We start from the raw sequence: 20,103 nt of genomic DNA on the forward strand, positions 1-20,103 counted from the left end.
GCACTGTAGGTAAGTAAAAACCACGTCTTTCTAATGCCACCTGTTCTATTTGACACTTGGAATTCTAGACAGGCTTGTCAAAAGCAAGTTTTGTGGGAATTTGAAGAACTGCTAAACTTTTAAAATGGTCATGAAGTTTCTATAGGTAATCACAAATTTTAAGGCCATGTTTGATTTTTCTTTCATAGCCACACGTTTTAATCTTGAGACTGAATGGAAAAACAACTACCCCCGATTGCGAGAGCTTGACAGGGTAAATTACACTTCTTCTGTTTTAAATTGTATGCTATAAAGTATTAAAGACTATGGATTAGAATTCATGCTATTTAATCTCATTTTTGAAGGTTTCTTAAAGTTATCATAAATTTCTGACGTTTTAAAATGTGACAACTATGTAAGTGATTCTAGGGGAAGGAAACATTGAGCTCTCCTTGCTATGAAATAGTGTGTTTCAAAACTGTGATAATTTAACCCTTAACAAAAATAAACAAACTCACCCTTCTACTATATGCTTATTTGACTTAACTTATCCAGTGGAATAGTTCTGTTTATTTTTGATTGTGATAGTTAAAACTGGCAAAGGTAAGTTACATTCCCTGTTCTTTCAGACAGACAGAGAGACAAATACAAAACAATCATGATCCCATTCTCTAATTCTTTTATAGAGTCCCCTGAATATTCAAATGCCCTGCCTGGCCAGCGGCATGCAACAGATGGGTGGGAAGATGCATGGTTAACCAGGGTAGCTTATGACAAGCACATGCATTGTCCAGAACATGACCAGAAGGTATCATCTTAGGCTTGAAGGCCATAAGAAAAGGTTTTTGTTACTCTTTGCATGAAAATATGGTCAAACTGTACTTAAAATCCTATTATTTTATATTTTTCCTTTTGCATAGAATGAACTGTTTGAAAAAGCTAAGAATGAGATTCTTGATGAAGTCATAAGTCTGACTCAGGTCACACCAAAGCACTGGTACCGTAACTTTTTTTTTTCCTCAGTTAGCAATATGTTGTTCTCAGAACAGTTCCTTTTTATATTTAGGAATTTTGTTTATTAAAACTCTGTATTTTAAAGGTAGACTTCAGATACCTATTTCCTTTGTCCATGCAGAAGCAATCTATTATTCTGAATGAGCAAACATTTGTATAATCCCCTCTCACGAATTATATGATGGCAGTTCATGTTTTGTTCTCTTTTTGTATAGTACAATAAATAACAGCTATTCATCCAAAATGAAAAGGAACAATCATAATAAGGATGTTTTAAAATGTTCATTCGAAGTATGAATCTGTAATTCCTCTTAACTTCCTGTTCTGGATTACTACTATCTATTACTAGTAACCAAAATAATCTTAATAACCTTGGAAAAATATATATATATATCTCGGTGAATCAGAGATGTGGAAGTTGAAAGATTACGTCATTCCTGTCTGTGAAATCAGCTTATTTGGATGTTTGGGGATTTCATCCTACATATAGAGCTCCTTGGTAACCTAAATCCTGAGTAGCACATACAGAGTAATAAGGTAGGAGAGTAAGGCAGACAGAGGTGTGAGAAAGAGATCTTAGCCCAAATATCTGAAGTGTAGCGTGACTGAATAGTAAAGCCACTGTAGATGCAGTCTGGGAGGAGAATAGCCACTGTAAAGGGTTATTTTGATGACAGCCTGTACAAAAGCTGACAAGCACAAAGTTTCCTTCAATGCCTTTGCCTTGAAGTAACCTGAAGTGAATTGCCACTTGGTCGTAGATTGAGAACTGAGCTAACATGGCTAGCTCTTAATGACATTTGAATAAGTCCAGACATAGGAATGCATTCTGAAAATGTGTTGTAGGCAGTGTATTAGTCAGAGCTTATGTTGCAGTACAACAGTAATGCAAGTATTGCCATTTTGGTGTTTGCCGCTATTGACTGTGTCATAGACCCTGAAGTACACTGGCCCGTGTCCAGTCTGCTTTGTTTTATTCTTGTTGATTGGGTATGTTATGAAACATAACATGCGTGTTTCTCTGTTTTTATTTCGAGACTTAGAACATAGTGCTGATTCTAGTTTTATAATACGTAATGAGCTTATAAAGTAGAATTAGAAATCTGAGTCACAAAACCATAATTTTGTTAGCCATTGCATACAGCCTAAGAACATCAGTGCATTTGATGAATACAAATGCTTCTGTCCTGTTAAAATTTGCATTCCTTCCAATTAAGTTTGATTGGATTAAATAAAGTAAAAGTGTGCTTTTATTGATGTGTCAATAAAGAAGGAATGAGATTGCATTTGCTCTTAATCGGAGGACTGTCCTTCTCCTATAGTGCGTTTTTAAGTGGTGAAATCCAGAGCAGATGGTTTCTAGCACATCCTGTAAGTGAAATTATTTTGCTACATCCTCACTTCCTTTAATGGTGATTATTGCTGATCAAAGTGCGTATTTGTTTGAACACTGAACAAATCATCTTATTTTGAACAAAGATTCTTATGCAGAACAATTTTTACTGATAGCAATATTAGTTTGTACTTGTGAATTTTTCCGTATATTTAAAAACTTCAATTCTTTTTAGTTTTGTATAAATACTTTTGCTAGCCAAAATATGCCAGAAATCTGTTCCAACAGTTAGAGAAACTAAAGGCCTTGACCTTCATTTATACTGGCAGTCCACTGTCAGGTGGACAGCTTCAAAATTTTTAAAACTCAAATAAAAGGATGCCTAAACAGGAAAGGAAAAAACTGAATTGTGCTGCCGTTGAGACAGGAGGAGTGACATTTATGAGAAGTTCTTCGTCATTCTTCTGAGATGGCCTAGTTAGAATAGGGATATTATCAGGGATGAGGTTTGTGTCCTGAACTTTAGCCCATTTGGAAGAAATGGGCATTCCTGTACCACCAAAAAAGGCAGTTCTGTCCCTTGCCCTTTTCACTCTTGGGCTCTCAGCTCCCACCCTTCCAACATCTCTGGCATCTGTATGACCCATTGGTAATATCATTTAGCATACTGAGCCAGCATAAAATTAACCAAGAAAAAAAAAATACCATGGGGAAGCAGAAGGAGCATGACTGCCTCTGTGGGCATTGGCTGCATGCTGCACTGCCTCAGCTGATTTGTCTGAGTGCATCTGCAAAGTTTCCAGAGTAAGTTTATGGTCATTTAAAAAGATTGAACTAAGATTAATAATGTTTCCATTATTACATTTTGAAATGCACCATAAATAGGAAAGTGATGCTTAGTTTTATAGGGACATGAGGTACCTTTGTAAATGAATGTCAATATGTATTTTGGTGAAAGGTTGCAATTCTCAGCTTGCTTGATCGTTTATTAAGCCTAGAAACAACCAATGAAAATCCCAAGTGGAAAACTATGGCCCATTCCAACAAACAAATCAGAATGCTACAGAAACAAAACCCACACACTTTGTTTTGGGAGTGTGGACTTTTTAGTCAAATCATTTCAATGCTTGACAGTCTGCTTCCTTGTCGTTCCTCTATCTCCCTCCCATGCACTTGCATACACAGCTCAGCATAGTTATACTGGTGTAGTTAAAGGGTGCAAGGACTGTTAATCAGTGTAGCGGGATCCACAAGCAGCGCAGAGGTGAACTTCTGAAGCTGTCTCTGCTCCTGAAGGCAGTGTGTAGCCATGTCCTTAGTTCCAAGTACATATTCGTTGGAGCTGTGTGCTGATGTTAAAGAAAATTTCCTATGTTCTGTATGTCTATTCTCTCAATGTTTTTCACTTGAATGCCTACCCATTTAACACTTTGTATTGGAAGCCAGCTTATATGTTATAACTTTCTATTTTAGGGAGGAAATTCTTCAGAAAACACTGTGGGAGAGGGTATCTACTCATGTGATTGAGAATATCTACCTTCCAGCAGCACAGACTATGAACTCAGGGACGTTTAACACCACTGTGGACATCAAACTGAAGCAGTGGACTGACAAGCAACTGCCTAATAAAGCAGTAGAGGTTAGAACTTAAGATATTTCAGCTCTGTAAATAAAGATGTGTTTCACTTTACTATTTACCATATCTTTTATTTAAAAAACAAACAAAAAGGTTTTCTGTTCAAAGTCTGTTAAGTGAGAGCATAGCTCCAGAGGTAAAGTGATAGCTTGAAGGACTGGCTGAAGTTCTTCTAACCAACCTACCTGTCAGGAAGTTGGCGTAGTCTTGATGTCAAGAAGCATATACAACAGGAACACTTCAAAAATTATTTTGTTCTTTTAGTGAATGTTTCCTTACCAAAAACAAAATAAAGCCCCCAAACTTCTTTAAAAAACAAAACAAAACAAACCAGTTCAAGCTACATATGTTCATATTTAAGAGATTTATGCAAATTTAACAGAATTCCACTTACTACCACTTAATGAAGTAAATTTCAGTGTTAACCTTGTTAGAAATGGATAAGGCAGCAAAGGAAAAGTCAGTGACTTACTCTTATGCTTGTGCATCATCTTCAGAATGCATTTAAATATCCATACTTGCCAGCACTGTAGCAAATCTTTTTTTACCTGCTAGTACATGGCATAATGGTCCACTTCAGTAGGTATTGTCTGCTAAATTTCTAGGTGGCATGGGAGACTTTGCAAGAAGAATTTTCCCGATTCATGACAGAACAAAAAGGAAAAGAGCATGATGATATCTTTGATAAACTGAAACAAGCTGTCAAAGAAGAAAGTATTAAACGACATAGATGGAATGAGAGAGCAGAAGATAGCCTGGTATAATGTAGTCTTTTTTCTTTCTTTTTTCTTTTTTTTTTTTTCCCCTCCATGATGCTGTTGAAATAATTTTAAGCTTAATCATTTTTTTAAGTTACATGTTCATTATATTTACTCTTTTAATATGGTGATAAAATGATAGGGAAATGCATCCATCTTTCTGTTTGCATACAGTGTTACAAGTCAGTGTTTCTCTTTCATTTTTTATTATCTTTTATTAGCTGTTACTCTAAATAACATCTAATAAAACTGTTTTGGCTTGGTTTGGGAAAATGAAGTCCTCTTTTATCTACTGGTTGCCAAACGGACAGCCTTTTGAGAATTGCTTAGTATCGACTCATTTGTTTTGTATGATAAGTATAGCCACATCAGATAGCAGCATTTTCATCATATTTATAGATTTTGCACTCCAAGGGATTTTCATGTTATTCGCCACATTTTTTTAATGTTACTTACACTAGGCTAGAGAAGAGAGTTAAATTAGGACACAAGAAAATATTTTTGAAGGGCTTTGAAGGTACCTCTTGAATAAATCCACTATGCCCACTAAATGCTATTTTTATAGACATCAAAAAGTGAAGAAAATGTTAGAAATTTCTTTTAGTCCTGAATAAATAATTTATTTTATGCTAAAAAGTTGTCCTGTATTGCAGCGAGTGATCCAGCACAATGCCTTAGAAGATCGGTCAATATCTGATAAACAGCAGTGGGATGCAGCTATTCATTTTATGGAAGAGACCCTCCAAAGTCGTCTCAGAGACAGTGAGTCATGTGATATATTCCACTCTTGTGTTTTTTAATTTGGGCCAATTTCCTGATCTGGTTCACTTCATGGCAGTGCAAGTTTTTTGTATCAGCACAACTGAGATAGTGGAGGCAGTTTAAGTTAGCGCTGATACTGATGGAAGGGTTTGGTAAAATACAGCCACAGTAACCTAGTGCTCTTTCTCATGATAAAAGGCAATTGAAAGATAAATGGTAGAGATCTATAGAATCAAAAGTCATACACCAGACATATAAAAGAATTGGATGAATTCAGGAGAATAATTGGTCCATTTATGGTTATTGAGCATAATGATTTTGATGCCAGTTGCAAGAGAGGAAGATTGTAATCTTCGGACTTGGTGAAACCCAGAGGGCTGTCTCAGTGGAGGGATGGCATGTTTCTTATATTCTTCCTTGATATACCTACCAGTTCTCACTGACAATCTTTTTTAAATTGTAGTAAAACATTTACTTTAATTAAAAGACATTTGACTTGAGCCTGTATGGCATGTCTTATGTTCTTGGGCATATAATGTCCATTCATGATCTTGTACCTAATTTTAGTACTGTATACATTTCACTAGTTGCATGTATTTTGAGTGATACTTAACATCATGTTTTCTTTTTTCAGCTGAATCTGTTATTGAAGATATGGTGGGTCCAGACTGGAAGAAAAGGTGGCTATACTGGGTAGGCCGTACCAAAGAACAGGTAACACACACACACACACACACACACACACACACACACACACACACACACACACACACACGTAAAAAAATTGTAGTTCAGTCCATTGTGGAAAACTTTTATCATTCAGCAAATTTTCAAAAAACCCAACTCTTTTTCATACTTCCTCACACTTATGTGAGTTCAGAAAGTTTTAAATCTTTTGTAATTGCTTTTACTGTTAAGTTTTAAATATTACACCAGAGAGAATTGCATACATTTTTTAATATAAATACTTATCAGTTTGTAAATGTGTTTCTGTTCTTTACTGAATTCCATCTTTACTGTCATTGAGCTGAATATGTTAAAGTTCTTCTAATGGAGAGAAATTGAGGAAAACAGGGTAGAAAGTGGGCTATTCTTTTGCATACTTCCAAGTGTGTCCTCTGAAGCAGAAATCTTGTGCAGTTTCCTCTCATGATTCATTGAATTTCATTAGTACCTGATAGTATTATTGCTAGCATTTTAGTCACAGTTGTAAATTCCACTTGACCATCATAATGTCTGTTCTCACTTCCTTCAGCTTTTGGAGATATTTTAAATTTAAATAGCTCCTTCCTTTCACTGTCCAGTGATAGGCTTTTTATGTAAAAAAAAATTCTAGATGTTTCCCAAACTGAATCATACTTTTAAGAAGTAAACAGAGTTTAAAAGAATACTGTAAAAATTGTTTCAGAGGAAAGGGTTTTGCAGTCAACCGTGTGCAGCCAGGTATGGGAGAAGGGCAGTCATTTCAAACTGTCGTACTTGAATTTAACAAGGAACAAACTGAAGGTATGAATCCATGGAACTAGAGACCAGGCAGACTTTCTGCTAGCTGTTAGGTGAAGGTGACATTTTCATCAGTGTCACTGATGATGCTGAGTATGTTTACCCTTGCTTACATTTTTTATTTCTCTGTGCAGAAAACATAAAGCCTTCGTTTTTGCTGCTGTCTGTATCAAAAGAAAATGACAAAACCAAAAATTTGCGTGAAATTTTGGTTAGGTCTACTGCAGGGGGCAGACGCAGTTTCAAACTAAATAGGGGTTTGCAGAGCTGCAAAATCATATCATTTGATAAGAAAATGTGAACCACACGAGCTGATGCTCATGGAGGGAAAGGAAGACTTAAAACCTACGGTTTTTCCCTTCCTTCCCTCTTCTGCATTTCTGCCCACAGGGAACAGGAAAAAAATTATGAATAACTGACAACTAATTAGCATTTTAAAATACTGTATTTGAGATGTCTGTGCATAAAATGCACTTTTAGATCAGATACAAGTAATAGTTATTAGTGTCAAAGGGATTTTCTGTTCTGACTCATTATTGAGAGTCATTATTAAGTCTACCTCCCTGAGTAACTTAGTAATTAATTCTAACTGCTCATTTTTACTGCAGCATATTCGTAATGAAACAAAAAATGAACTTGAGAAATTAATCAAATGCAATGAAGATCATGCAGCTTATCTAGCAAATGATGAAGTGACGACTGTCAGAAAGAATCTTGAAGCAAGAGGAGTAACAGTAGACCCATGTCTGGTAAGACACATTGTGATAAAAACATATGAAAGCTTTCTGTGAACATTTATATCCTCTTTCTAGATAGCATTAAAAAGGCCACATCTAAATACTGAGTTTGTAATCCAAATGTTTCCAAATGACTATTAAATCACCGCTTGCATGCAATTCACGCACTTCTGTTGGCTGTCAGATAAGTGCAGTACAACACTTTGGAATCTGACAGTTTAGACTGGAGTCAGAATCTGCTCAGCAGGTTTTCTTGCCTACAGTAGAGGCATGAATTGTGGCAAGACTGGCTTAAAATTGTTATGCATGTGTTATACAGTGGAAGTAGGGCCCTTGTGAGCAAGATATCATGAAACATGTTCTGCATTACTAAGCTGTTCTGTGTAGTTGTATGTGCAGTTTGAAGATCATATCTACATCCAAAGGAGAGAAATTTTGCAAAAATAGCTGTGAAAAGGCAGTTTAGAGTACCCTGAGGGATGGTAATATAGGTTTAAACGTTCTGGAAAATTATTCACTTTATTGCAGTACAAGGCTCTCAGCCTTGTAAATTAGACCCTTTATCTAATTAAATACAAGGTTTTAAATGCACCAAAATTCAAATAATAATAATCAGTAAACGTAGATTTCCTCTAACAGTGATTTATTTTCTGCAGTAACTTTTGCTACTTTTCTTACACTTGTGCATGTACTTATTTGCGGTAGTAAAGTTATTCAAGTACCTGCTGCCTGTTTCCTATACAGCCCTTATCATTACAACTTTTTATAAAAGTTGGTGTTGCGATCCATATCCTCTGTATGAGGAGCCTGAGTGCCAGTTCTCTTTTGATTCTAGCTAAGCAACTTTTTTTTTTTTGAAGAGCCATGTCAATATGTGCATTTAATTTGAAGAACTGAAACATAAATAAGCCAAATCAAGAAAAGTTACAAATGTTAATGTAATTCACTAAGATCCATTAAATATTTCTCTATGCTTTAATCTGGTTTAGCTAATAAATTAATGTGCACCACTCAAATGTATTCTCAATGTTAAAGCGAAGGTTGCTTTTTGCTAAGAGCAGTGTGATTTTTCTTAATCTCGAGTATATCATTTAAAAATGTGTTTTGGCTGCAGACAATATTTTTAACCATTCGACTGTAAAACAAACACAGAAGAGTAGACTCTTAAATTGACAGAATCATCTTTAATGTTTGCCAAATTTAGCTCAAATATTGATCATATTCTAATTGATAATCAACTGCTGAGAAGCATTTAAATATATTACATGACAGAGATAGCGGAATTCTGAATTTTATTTTAAGATCAAATGTAATTGTTAAAGTGTGCACAGTTTTGAGTTTTTGTATTTATTTAATCAAATTTAAGTACTGTTTTTCTAGATTAAAGACACATGGCACCAAATTTATAGAAGATATTTCCTGAAGACTGCTTTGAGCCACTGCAATCTATGTCGAAGAGGCTTCTATTACTATCAAAGGCACTTTGTGGACTCAGAGGTAAGTTGGGGAACAGATAGACACTGGGTTTTTTTGTCTAAATATTTATACATGTCAGTTGAAACTCCCTTCTCCACAAATATTTTAAATGAGTCTAACTTTTCTTTTATATCCTTTATCTTGATATAGCTGGTGATCTTAGACATGACTCAGTACATAGGTTTGTAACTGATAAAATTCTATCCTGGTAGTAATTATATAAAGTGACCACTAGGTATCAGTCATGAACTAAGCATCTGTTACTTATCAATGTGTATTGAAAAGGCACAGCTAAAAACAGTATTGCACAGCTATTGACTGATATTTAAAATTCAGAGAAAACATGAAGTAGGGTGTTTTTTGTGGGGTAAGTATGATAAATAAGTTTTTCTAGTTAATGCTTGAAATCACGGGTGATTCATAGAAAAAATAAACCACAGAGCTTACAACTGGATCTTTCTGGTTAAATCACTTGCTGCTTTTGTAAAGCCAAGCTTGTAAAACAAATGACAGTACACTCGAAATCACACAAAGAAAAAGCATACAGTTTTCTTACCACTGTTTTTTAAATCAAAGAGAAATTACTGATAAGGTAAAAGTTTTTCACTTTCCTTGGAGTATTACTTTGTTTTTAAATGAGAAACAATGATCCCCATGGAGCCAGAAATCTTTACTAGTGCAGAAATGTCTTTGCCTGTAGTCAAGAGTCCCAGACCGAAGAAAAAGAATGGGAAAGAATGAGAACATAGGATGGAGAGCTGTCGCTCTGTGGTATCCAACCTTCCATTTCTTGTTGGTTTTTTTTAAGCAGTCCTGCTGTGAAGGTAGTGCTCCTTCCTGCCATCCTCACAGATACAGAAACCATCTCTTCTACTGTTAATTAATAGAGCCCTTAGCCCAACACTGTCTTCAGAAGTGTTTGTCAGACTGATAGTCACAGGATGGACTTCAGTTTGTGAAGTCCTTTCAGTGTGCTTGTTAGGGACAAGTGTGGTGTGAGGATTAGACTGTATACAACAGCTTACATACAGTATAAGCAAATTGCTTTTTAGTAATATAATAAGAGTAATATAACAAGAGGATTGATACGGGTGTTTCTGTTGAAAAATGAAAACAGTGGATGTAGAGAAAATGCAATGTAATTAAATATGGCTTAGACAGTTCTCGACCGTATTTTTGGTATGTTTCTGTGTTACTTACAACAGTTATTCTGTGGGATTGTTGTGCAACATCAGGATGTGTATACATGAGTTTGCAGTTGTCATTAAGAGCGTTTGTCAAGGGATTCTTGTAAGAGCATGCACTGTTCACTGGACATCAGAGGTCTAACACTAAAACTTTCGTTGTTTCAGCTCGAATGTAATGATATTGTCCTCTTCTGGCGAATACAGCGAATGCTGGCGATTACAGCAAATACGCTGAGGCAGCAGCTTACTAACACTGAAGGTAAAGCTCATAGTTGTGGTGTTTGGAACAAAAAGAATTTTTTTTTTTAATTTCTAGTGCTCTTCTAGCTGCACGTTCATTTCAAGTTCATGATGATGGGCTGTTTTTTTGTTTCCTGGTTAGGTGGTTAAAGGACACAATGTATAGATTTAATATAAATAGAATGTCAAATATTTTAAACTGGGAAAAGTGTTTTGGGATGCTAAATGTCAATATCTCTTTCTAAGCAGAAAGGGTTTCAATAAATAGCTGCTATGTTCTTCCTTCTCAGGTCAATCTTGCTGTAGCTTTTAATAAAAGTGTTTGATATCAAATATCAATCGTAGTTAATTTTTAAAGCCATACAAATGTGCCGTGTGTTATCTAGACAAGTGTGTAAATTGGCAGCTTCCTTGTAAAACATTATTTATGTAGAAACCAGTGCTATGGTTTAACTACTACTAATGACCTTTTATATGTAAAATACATTTTTTTCAAACCAGCTTCTTGAAGACAAGTAAAAGGTTTGAACTGTGTCATGTGTCACGCAAATCACTCTCCATGGAGAAGAAATTGCCCCTAAATGTAGAAAGCCAGGTCCTGTATTTTCAAGCCACCTAGCTGATTGACACCTACCACTGGGCTGAGGATCTGCAAAAAATTTCCTAAAGTATGCAGGACTTGAACCATGTATGACTTCTAAATCATAACCCATCCCAAGGGTTCCTCCAAAGAGTAGGTTAGGGTCATGTGGAATGCCAGGGCAGTGGACTTGCTAGGTAAAATGGAGCTTAGAGCACAGGAAAGGAAGTCACTTATTTAAGGCTTCTTGCCAGTCAGTGGCAGAGCTAGGAGTAGAATCCAGTTGTCCTGCATCTCAGCTGCCTGTTCTGTCCATTAGAAAGTATTTCCTCTAAGTAGGAAAGGCAAGGATATGGTGGTTAAGATGAGATATGAGACTCCTAGTAGCCTTGTATTTACGGCAAATTCCTATATGTGTCACCAGTATTTCAATACCATGTTCCGCTAACTGTCATCACCACCTTGTTTTCCATCTTTTGCCTTTAATTGACTCTTCCTTGATTCATCAGAGGAAGATGTTGACATTGAAAATGTAACTGTTCGGAAAGAAGCAGCAAGAATGCTCACACTGAAAGATTTATGTTGGTCATTCAGTGTCAAAGAAGAAACTGCTGAATTGAATAGACAGCAAAGCAGTTTTTCCCATGAGAATGAAAAAGCCAGTCTCTACAGAGCCAGCATCTTCTCCAACTGATGATCCTGGTGATCATGCTCTTTTCTCTCCATACTCCTTGTCATATGTATGGTCCCTGTGTATTTACAACATAGGAATTTCTGAAGCCCCTGCATGTATCTCCCGTTCCCCCACTGGTGATTCTTATGGGAAAAATTGCTTCACTTTATATACTGTCACCAATGGTTGCACTTCTCAGGAGAGCATCTTCAGTAAATGGTGGGTTATGTCTGATTATGATTACAAATCTGAAGTAATTAAAAAAAAATTTAAACAAGGTGCCTCATGATATGTCCATTGAGTTTTTTTAAGTCATTACTGTATTGTTACATACAACTCTTCTTCCAAAACAGTAAAAAAAACCCTCTCCTTTTTTAGGTTTAGATACATTTCTATCTCCTAAAAAAGGTCATCTAATAATAAAATTATTCAGAGAGAAAATATCCTTTTAAATTTGAACATATCCCTCTTAAAGAATTAATTATCTTAATGGAGTGAACAAGAGGCTTATGTGTTCAGAAGTTTGTTGTTTTTTCTCCAACTGGATTAGTTTGTCTGGTACCATATATTGCATCTCCCACAAACCTTTTCTAAGTTTTATCTTTAGACCATTATAGGTGCAAAATGTTACCACTCCTTTTTTTTTTTTTTTCTTTTTCTTTCCTTCTTCAGTAAGACGCTTGGAGAAGAATGTAAAAGAAGTGCTGGAAGACTTTGCTGAGGACAATGAAAAAAAGGTTAAGCTACTAACTGGCAAAAGGGTCCAGCTGGCAGAGGATCTCAGTGAGTACATGCTCCAGTAGTGTTTTAGAACTAACTTGAAATGAAACAATTAAATTCTGACCACTATTCTTATAGGCAGAAATGCAAAGTTGAGCTCACTTAATGCTATGTGGATCATTCATGTGCTAGCATTTGACAGGCATCACAAATAGAAGATTTTTTAAATACAGTCAAATCTCATTGATTCAGTGGTGGACATGGTGGTACAATGTGTAAAACAGCATAATTTAAACTAGATGTAAATTCACTGGTCAAAAATACATTGCCTCAGTATATTGAAAAACATAGTCAGACTAGTGTTGTAAATAAAGGAAAGATCTTGTTTTTCTAGTACAATATGGTTAGTCCATACCTCAGAGAGCTGTCTCTGGGTGATTCAGACTTGACAGTATAAGGAGATTTTGATCCCACCTTTTTTCTTTCACTGGGTGAATTACGTTGCTTTCCCACAGACAGTGCTGACTTTTAACACAGATTAGTTGGAAATGCACTTGACTTACCAGCCAACAGATTTTAATCCTTGCATACAGAGACAAACCCTGTGAAAGCCGAATATCTGATATGTTTTTGTTTATTAAGGTGAGATGGCCATTGTATTAAGATTTTTAACAACGAAGAAAATCTAGCAGATTTAACTTTCTAGAAGGATTACAATATCTCGTGCTTCGTAACTCAGAAACTGTTAAAGGGTTCTGTTGTTACTGCATGGAGGTTTTAAACAGTGAAAGTTTTTAAATGGCCAGGCCAGGCCAGGCTGGATGATACTCCTGCTGTCTACTTACACATCCAGTAAGGTTTAGCAGGGCTTTTAGCTAATCAAACTACCTCTTGCACATACGCAGGGTTTTTGGCAGTATTCCCCTAGCATTCTGAGAGACTTGTACTGAAACTCCAGCTGAACACTTGTCAGGAAAAAAAAATATGCTGTATAAAACTAAAAACTAAATAATATTTATACAGATACATAAATATCTGCATTTTGAGATCAGAGATGACCTTATTTATGTTTTATCTTTGGTTTGAGTGCTTGATGCAGCAGTTAGTTTTCTCCTAACATAAGACTTTGGGTCTTTAATTCAGAATAACTGAATGCTGTGTGCAATGTTTATTTAGCCATGTTCTGATTTCCAAGGCTCAGTGGGACAGAGAAGCATGTAATTGCTGTTGCAGTTTTCTGTATGTGAATTATGTTTTGATGTCTTTCAATTTGTGACATGCAAAAATCATATAAATATTTTGCTTACAATAAACTAAAAATCTAAGGATTTATCTTTGATAGTGCTAGTTTGATTACATTGGAAGTGTTACCTTTAAATTAAAAACCCAGGTAACTATGCCATGCATTTGTCTTTTAGAAAGTTTTGCTGTAATCTTTTGGAATTGTGAATAGCAGTTTTAGTGTACCTAGCCAAAATAGGCTTTCTATGCTGTTTAATCTCTGAAACAGCTGTTGTGACTGTATATTCTTATTATTGGTACAAAATTGTCACCAAACATCCTGTCTTGCTTTTAAAGTCTTGTGTCAACCTTGGTGTAGCCCTCTGTTTACAACGGAAAGTATTTTACTCAGTAAGGCTTCTTCTTCTTTATTTTCAATTTACATTGAGAAAAATTAGTAGAAACCTGCATAGTGGAACATAGCTGCTTAATGAGGAAGTGATCTCCTTTTATTAGTGAGTAGTGCTGCTTGCTTTCTGACAAATGTTGTTGTCTTGCTTTTTTTCTGAGCAAATACTGTTACGATGTGAAATTATTGCTAATCTGGATTTATCCATAAATATTCCATGTTTCAAAGCAAAATAAACAGAACACTAAAAAAAATACAGAGTATTTAAGTTAACTTGTTTTTATTTTGCACTGAAACTGACTTTGAATTTTAGCATTGTCAGTTTTGGTTCTCACCAGTGTTAGGAGCAACTTCCCATTTCAAAGCAGTAACAGCTGGGGTCCTCATTTTATAAACTATGACTAGACCTCTAAGAGCAATCTGTTTGTGTGTTTATAATCAAAAGTATCTGTGCATTAGTATGTATGCTTCATGTGTTTAGTGTGCATTTCATGAATTACAGTGTAGCTAAAACACCATCACTGCACTACGTTTCTTTAGATCCAGGTCACAAATGACAGGCACATTTTTCTAATGGAATAATTGTTATTCACTGCAAAACGATATATGCTGACCTATTCTGTTTTATTGTACCTGTGGGAAGATTTTAAAACTATCACTGTTTAGCTCTGCAATCAAATCAGAAACATTCTCTACTTTCTACGTGCTTTTATTGCTAAGTGGTTATAATTTTATGGACAAATGACAAGGAAAAAGGATTTCTTTGCCTTTCCCTCAGTGAAAAGAATGCTTGTCTTTCTTACAATTTTTTATGCTCCTGAGACAGACCTGTTTTGATAGCATAGAGCCACCTGAGAGTTCAGTGCTCTACAAGTAATTTCCTCTTACAGCATGCAGTACAGATCAGGACTCTGCTTAAGGAAAGAAAATCCTCACTTCCACAACACATGTTCGTAAAGTGTTTGTATTTTAATTAGGAATGGAATGGAAAGGATCTCCTGAGTCATGAAATCTAGTCTCCCTCAGTTGTGGGCAGCTGCTGTGCTTATATAATCCCATTCATTCACATATCTTGAGCTTCATCTTTGCATCAGTTAACTTCTTCGTGCTCACTATTCGTGCTGCGAATCTGTTCCAGAATATCATTCCTTCAATGGTTACAAACTCTGTGTTAATTTCCAGCCTAAATTTTTAATGTGCAGCTGAGATAAGCTTCCTGATTTGAAACTCTTCTTGTAAATCTAATTTTTTAAATATCTGAGGTTGGGGCACTACTGTCTTGATACTGATAGCATGGCAGCACTGTCTCGCTTATCTTAAACCAGTTTTTTTAATGCTGAAGCACTGACTGTTTTATTGTTTGTTCAAGACACTGATTGATGACAAAGTGTGTTTCTAGCATGGGTGACCCACCTCATAACGAAAGCCTGTGTAAATCTCAGAACTTATGTGAGCGGGTCTTATTGTTGGTATTCTAAATCCTCAAATAGTATTTTAGCCCTGTCCTCAGTAGCCTTCAGGTCCTGCTTCTCCTCAGTGTTTACTTCAGATTTTATTCTAGATATCTTAAAGACTGTAAACAGACCCTTTGAGCAGATTCGAACAAATTACATCGTTTGTATTATACTGTAATATACTTTTTTTAAAAAAAAGCCTTTATACATATTACTTTTTACATAAAGTAATGTAAATGTATTTAATCTTACTGATACAAGAATTATGCGTCATGATACTTATTCCAGTGAATAAATATTAAGTTTATGGAAATAAAGAATCCCCAGGACTAGAGGCATCTGGAAGAAAGGATCCTAAGATATAAAAAAGGGGTAGAGCAGAAGATGAATAGCTGAATTGACGAAAAGTGACTTCAAAAACTTTTTTCAGTGCTGCAAATCTGTAAGAGTGGCTGTAATGAAGTAGGCCTGTGGTCTGTGTGTCCGAGGATCCTGTCCCTGGCAATGAGCAGGTGTGGATACTTGGGGAACATTGTAAGAACAGGTTAAGCGCATAGTCATACTTCCCTGGTATGCTCTCCAGCATCTAACAGTCTCTTGTTCCAAGAGTTTCCTAATCGTGAGGTAACATCTTTGTGATTAATAGCCCTTCATGGATTTTTTCCTCCTCCTATGAATTTCTCTAATTGCTTTTTGAACTCATGTAAACTTTGGCATCTGCAATGTCCTGTGGCAATTAGTTCCAGAGTTTAACTACACATTGTGTGAGAAAGTACTTCCTTTTGTTTGTTTTTGAGCCACCTGCCAGTTTTATTTGAGAAAATAAGATTCTCCTTAGTTCCTGCACTGTGGAAAGCATTGAATAATCTTTCTCTATTCACTTCTTGTGCCACTTATGACTTTATAGATGTTTATGCTGCCCGCACTCGCTCTTCTCTTTCTTGGGCTGAACAGTTTAATCTGTGTATTTGTTCCTTGCATGGCTGTTATTTCCTAGCTTCAGTCAGCCTTGCCGCTCTCCTCCTCTTGTTCGTTCTACTAAATCCTTTTTAAGAGGAAGAGCAAACCTGCACAGTGTTCAAGATTTGTCTGCATTATGGATTTATACAGTGGCATTACGATGCTTTTGGCTTTTTAATTTAGACTTCAGCTAATAATTACTTGCAGTTCATCCCCTTTTTTGACCGCTGCTGAGCAGTGGAGGTGATGGTTGCACAGGGCTATCTGTTACAACTTCCAAATTCTTCCATAAGAAATAATAGCCAATTAAGAACCCATCAGCATAATTATTTTCCATACCATATTTTTTAAATGTAGGGACAGTTGAGAAATTTTTATTGTTTTGCTCAGGATTCGGAAATGAGGAAACCGCCGTCTACTTTTTGTCTAATCGGGTACTTCAGACATACTCAGCAATTGGTAGGAAGCAGTTTTGATGCAATCGTTTACAGCCTTCTTCATAACTCTGTTGTGATTTGTAATATCAAGAGGTTCTACACCTAAGTTGACTTGTCAGTTGAAAAACCTACCCAGATCTTTTACCCCACGCTGGGTAGCCTCACCTACAACTACAAGAATTACAATTGCCTCCCAGTCGGTGCATGTGTCTCGATTGTGCTCATTGCCAAAGGACAAGGTAGTTTCACTTGAAACTTATATTCCACGCAATTTAGTATCTTACTGTGCGCTTAGTTAAATCAGTGTCTTAAGTGTAGGATGAGCTAGGTCCTGTAAGAAGTGAAAAAGGATAGAGGGAGTTAAAAGTATAATAGTAAGCATTCATCTTCTAAAAGAGATTTTCCTCTCATAAAAATGCCTTTTGTCAGGACTACCTCCTCTGTATCATATGCTGCAAGGTGTACGGTGTGTGCTGGAGAGCAACTCGCTCGTGTGTAGTGTTGGCAGATTCTGGTCCCCTCACATGCCTAGGCTGTGGTGTGCCTGAGTGGGCACATCAGTGCACAGAGCTTTTTCAATTTTGCTCAAATTCTGTCTGACTTAGGCTTTTTGAAAATTAATTACGCTTTGTTTACACAGTATTTTAGAAGATGGATCAGTCAGTATATGTCCTCTAATTCTCTTGGTAAGCTTTTGTAATATTTACCAGTTAATGCTGTTTTCTGCTCTCTCTGTGTTTAACTTTTCTGATGTAACTGATGTTAAACATTCAAGCAGACAGCCTCTGAATTTATTGACATTTTTTTACATTTAAAAAAAAATACGTTTTTTCTGCAGTATTTGTTAAAGCTGTAAAACTGCCAGCATTTTATTAGTTTCAGGACCTTTCTGATGATATTGTTAACATTGGTTAATTATTTATACAAGGCTGAATTCTTTGTGATGTCAAACCTTCCCTAGTCATTCAAAAGAACTATATCCATGTAATGATTTTCAATATCGGACAATATACTACTTTTTTCCCTAAAAAAAAACAAACAAACAAACAACTGAGTATAGGTGAAATGTTGTGATTTCAAGGTAAAGAATTTCTTCTGTCTGCTATTTTATTTTTAACATAAATGACAGTAGTAATTTTAGCAGAAGTGCTATATAGTTCTACACAAAATTGATAGCATGTGAATAAATTTTAACTTTCTGTTGACTTCTTCTTAACATTGCTAATTTTTTATTGTTGAGCTGTAGTGAAAGGCTTCCCAGAACAACCTAGCTGTTTCCAGAATCCCACTCTGCTGGACTGACTTCTCTTATATAAAGGCCAAAGCAAACTTCCTCAATAGTGTGAACTTTTTACTGTAGTTACGTTGCTCTACAGCTTTCCAACACAAGATGGCAATGACTGGCCTTTGTAGGAGTGGTGAGGGTTAGCATGCCAACCGAGCTGGTGCCAAGCCGCTTGTCTCTGGTTACTGTGTCTCACTTTTTAATGCATGAGCACTGCCCAGGTAGCAGGCTTTTTCTTCTTCGATGTTAGGTTTTTTCTTCTGACAGGGAGATGTACTTGCCCAGCATTGCACTTTTTGTTTTCTGCTCTCTGTTTTCTTATTTTACAGTTCATAAAAACTACTAGGTGGTGGTCATTTTTTTCCTCAGTTACTCACTGGCAACTATATGGCAAAGTTTATTATAACAAACTGTTTTGCTAAATAACTATTACAAACTGAATGCTTTAGTCATTTGGGAAAGGAAACAGGAGCTTCTAGTGTCTTATCCAAAATGTAAGATAGATGGATAGATGTTTGTTTGTGTGTGTGTGTGTGTGTGTGTGTGTGTGTGTATGTATGTATATGTGTATTTGTATTGTAATAGCATTTAAAACATGGTAGGTGGTGCACGTGTACGTAGAATATTTAAGGTGAATCCTAGTTTCAGTCCAGTCAGCAGGAGCTTTGCTGTTGACCTTACTAGACTAAATTTCAGTGACTCCAATGAAATTTACATGTGCTCCATCTTCCCTTGTTTCCTCTCCCTTACTCCTTTTAAACAGCTTAACTGTGAATGTTACAAGGGTATTACTTATGTAAAGATGTGATTTCTGCACATGATAAGCACATGCGAGAGCATGTACATGCAAAGCTGCTTTCCTGAGTCAGCATACATCTCATCCAACATCCTATTTCCTCGCAAGTTAAAAAACAGAATAAAAAGAAAGCCCAGACCTTCACTAAATTATAGGTAAAATCATGTGCACTTATGCAAGGAGAGTCATTGGCAGAAGTTGGGAAGGGATTTGCAGGATGCCTGTGGAAACTTGATCCTGAAATTGCTAGGTGTGAATGTGAAGGGGTCAGCCTCCGAGTTGGTTTGTCAGTCATACTGACACCTGTACAGGTGTCATGGCCTGGCTGATACTGTTTTGCACCAAAGCCTTTTGAAACTTTTGAGGACTGAGCCTTCACATGAGCAAAAGATAGTTCTTAGCTTAGGGCCATTTATTTGAATTCTGTCATAAATTTGTAATATATAAAATATAACAGTATGTAGAATTTCATTATTTTCTTGTAAAGGCTTAAGTGTATCAAAATTAAATAAACCAGTGTTATAATAAAACACTTTCAAGCTATTGCTTTTAAGTCTATACTTTTTCTCTTGTATTGAATCCATTAGAGTTGAATCTAAATCTTGCAGTTATACTGCACTACATCTTATTTTGCAAACTTTAAGCATGAATGATTTAATATCATATATGAGTATAATATGCAAACATAACTTGCTATTTTAATGTAGTTACAAAGATAACACTAGCTAAGGTTGGTGTGTTTGTATGCAAATGGTTGCTGACCTAGAATCTGGAATTTTTGTGATATGTTTGGCTAAGTTGAGGGGGCTCTGTTGTGTGCCTGTTTAGCAAACTTTATTTAAATGCAAATGAGCCACTTTTTTCTTTTTTGTTATGCATTTATGCAAAGTTGGGGAGAATGTCTGTGAGCAGTACTTTGCAGATGATAATAACTTGCTCTGTG

General features: G+C 36.0%; 1 protein-coding gene across 5 annotated transcripts in view; it reads left to right on the top strand.

Moving 5' to 3' along the window:
* The window catches only part of OPA1 (OPA1 mitochondrial dynamin like GTPase), a 61,812-nt gene that overhangs the window by 28,512 nt on the left and 13,197 nt on the right, over positions 1 to 20,103 (top strand). For all 5 annotated transcript variants that reach the window (XM_064516801.1, XM_064516802.1, XM_064516804.1 and 2 more), the window contains 10 exons: positions 189 to 253; positions 900 to 976; positions 3,800 to 3,965; positions 4,568 to 4,720; positions 5,374 to 5,482; positions 6,117 to 6,196; positions 7,594 to 7,734; positions 9,103 to 9,219; positions 10,551 to 10,644; positions 12,551 to 12,661. In XM_064516801.1, coding sequence (XP_064372871.1) covers positions 189 to 253; positions 900 to 976; positions 3,800 to 3,965; positions 4,568 to 4,720; positions 5,374 to 5,482; positions 6,117 to 6,196; positions 7,594 to 7,734; positions 9,103 to 9,219; positions 10,551 to 10,644; positions 12,551 to 12,661 — 1,113 coding nt within the window. The remainder of the gene's footprint in view (positions 1 to 188; positions 254 to 899; positions 977 to 3,799; positions 3,966 to 4,567; positions 4,721 to 5,373; positions 5,483 to 6,116; positions 6,197 to 7,593; positions 7,735 to 9,102; positions 9,220 to 10,550; positions 10,645 to 12,550; positions 12,662 to 20,103) is intronic.

The sequence above is a fragment of the Dromaius novaehollandiae genome, chromosome 9 (genome assembly GCF_036370855.1).
Source record: "Dromaius novaehollandiae isolate bDroNov1 chromosome 9, bDroNov1.hap1, whole genome shotgun sequence".
In the NCBI taxonomy this organism is placed as follows: Eukaryota; Metazoa; Chordata; class Aves; order Casuariiformes; family Dromaiidae; genus Dromaius; species Dromaius novaehollandiae.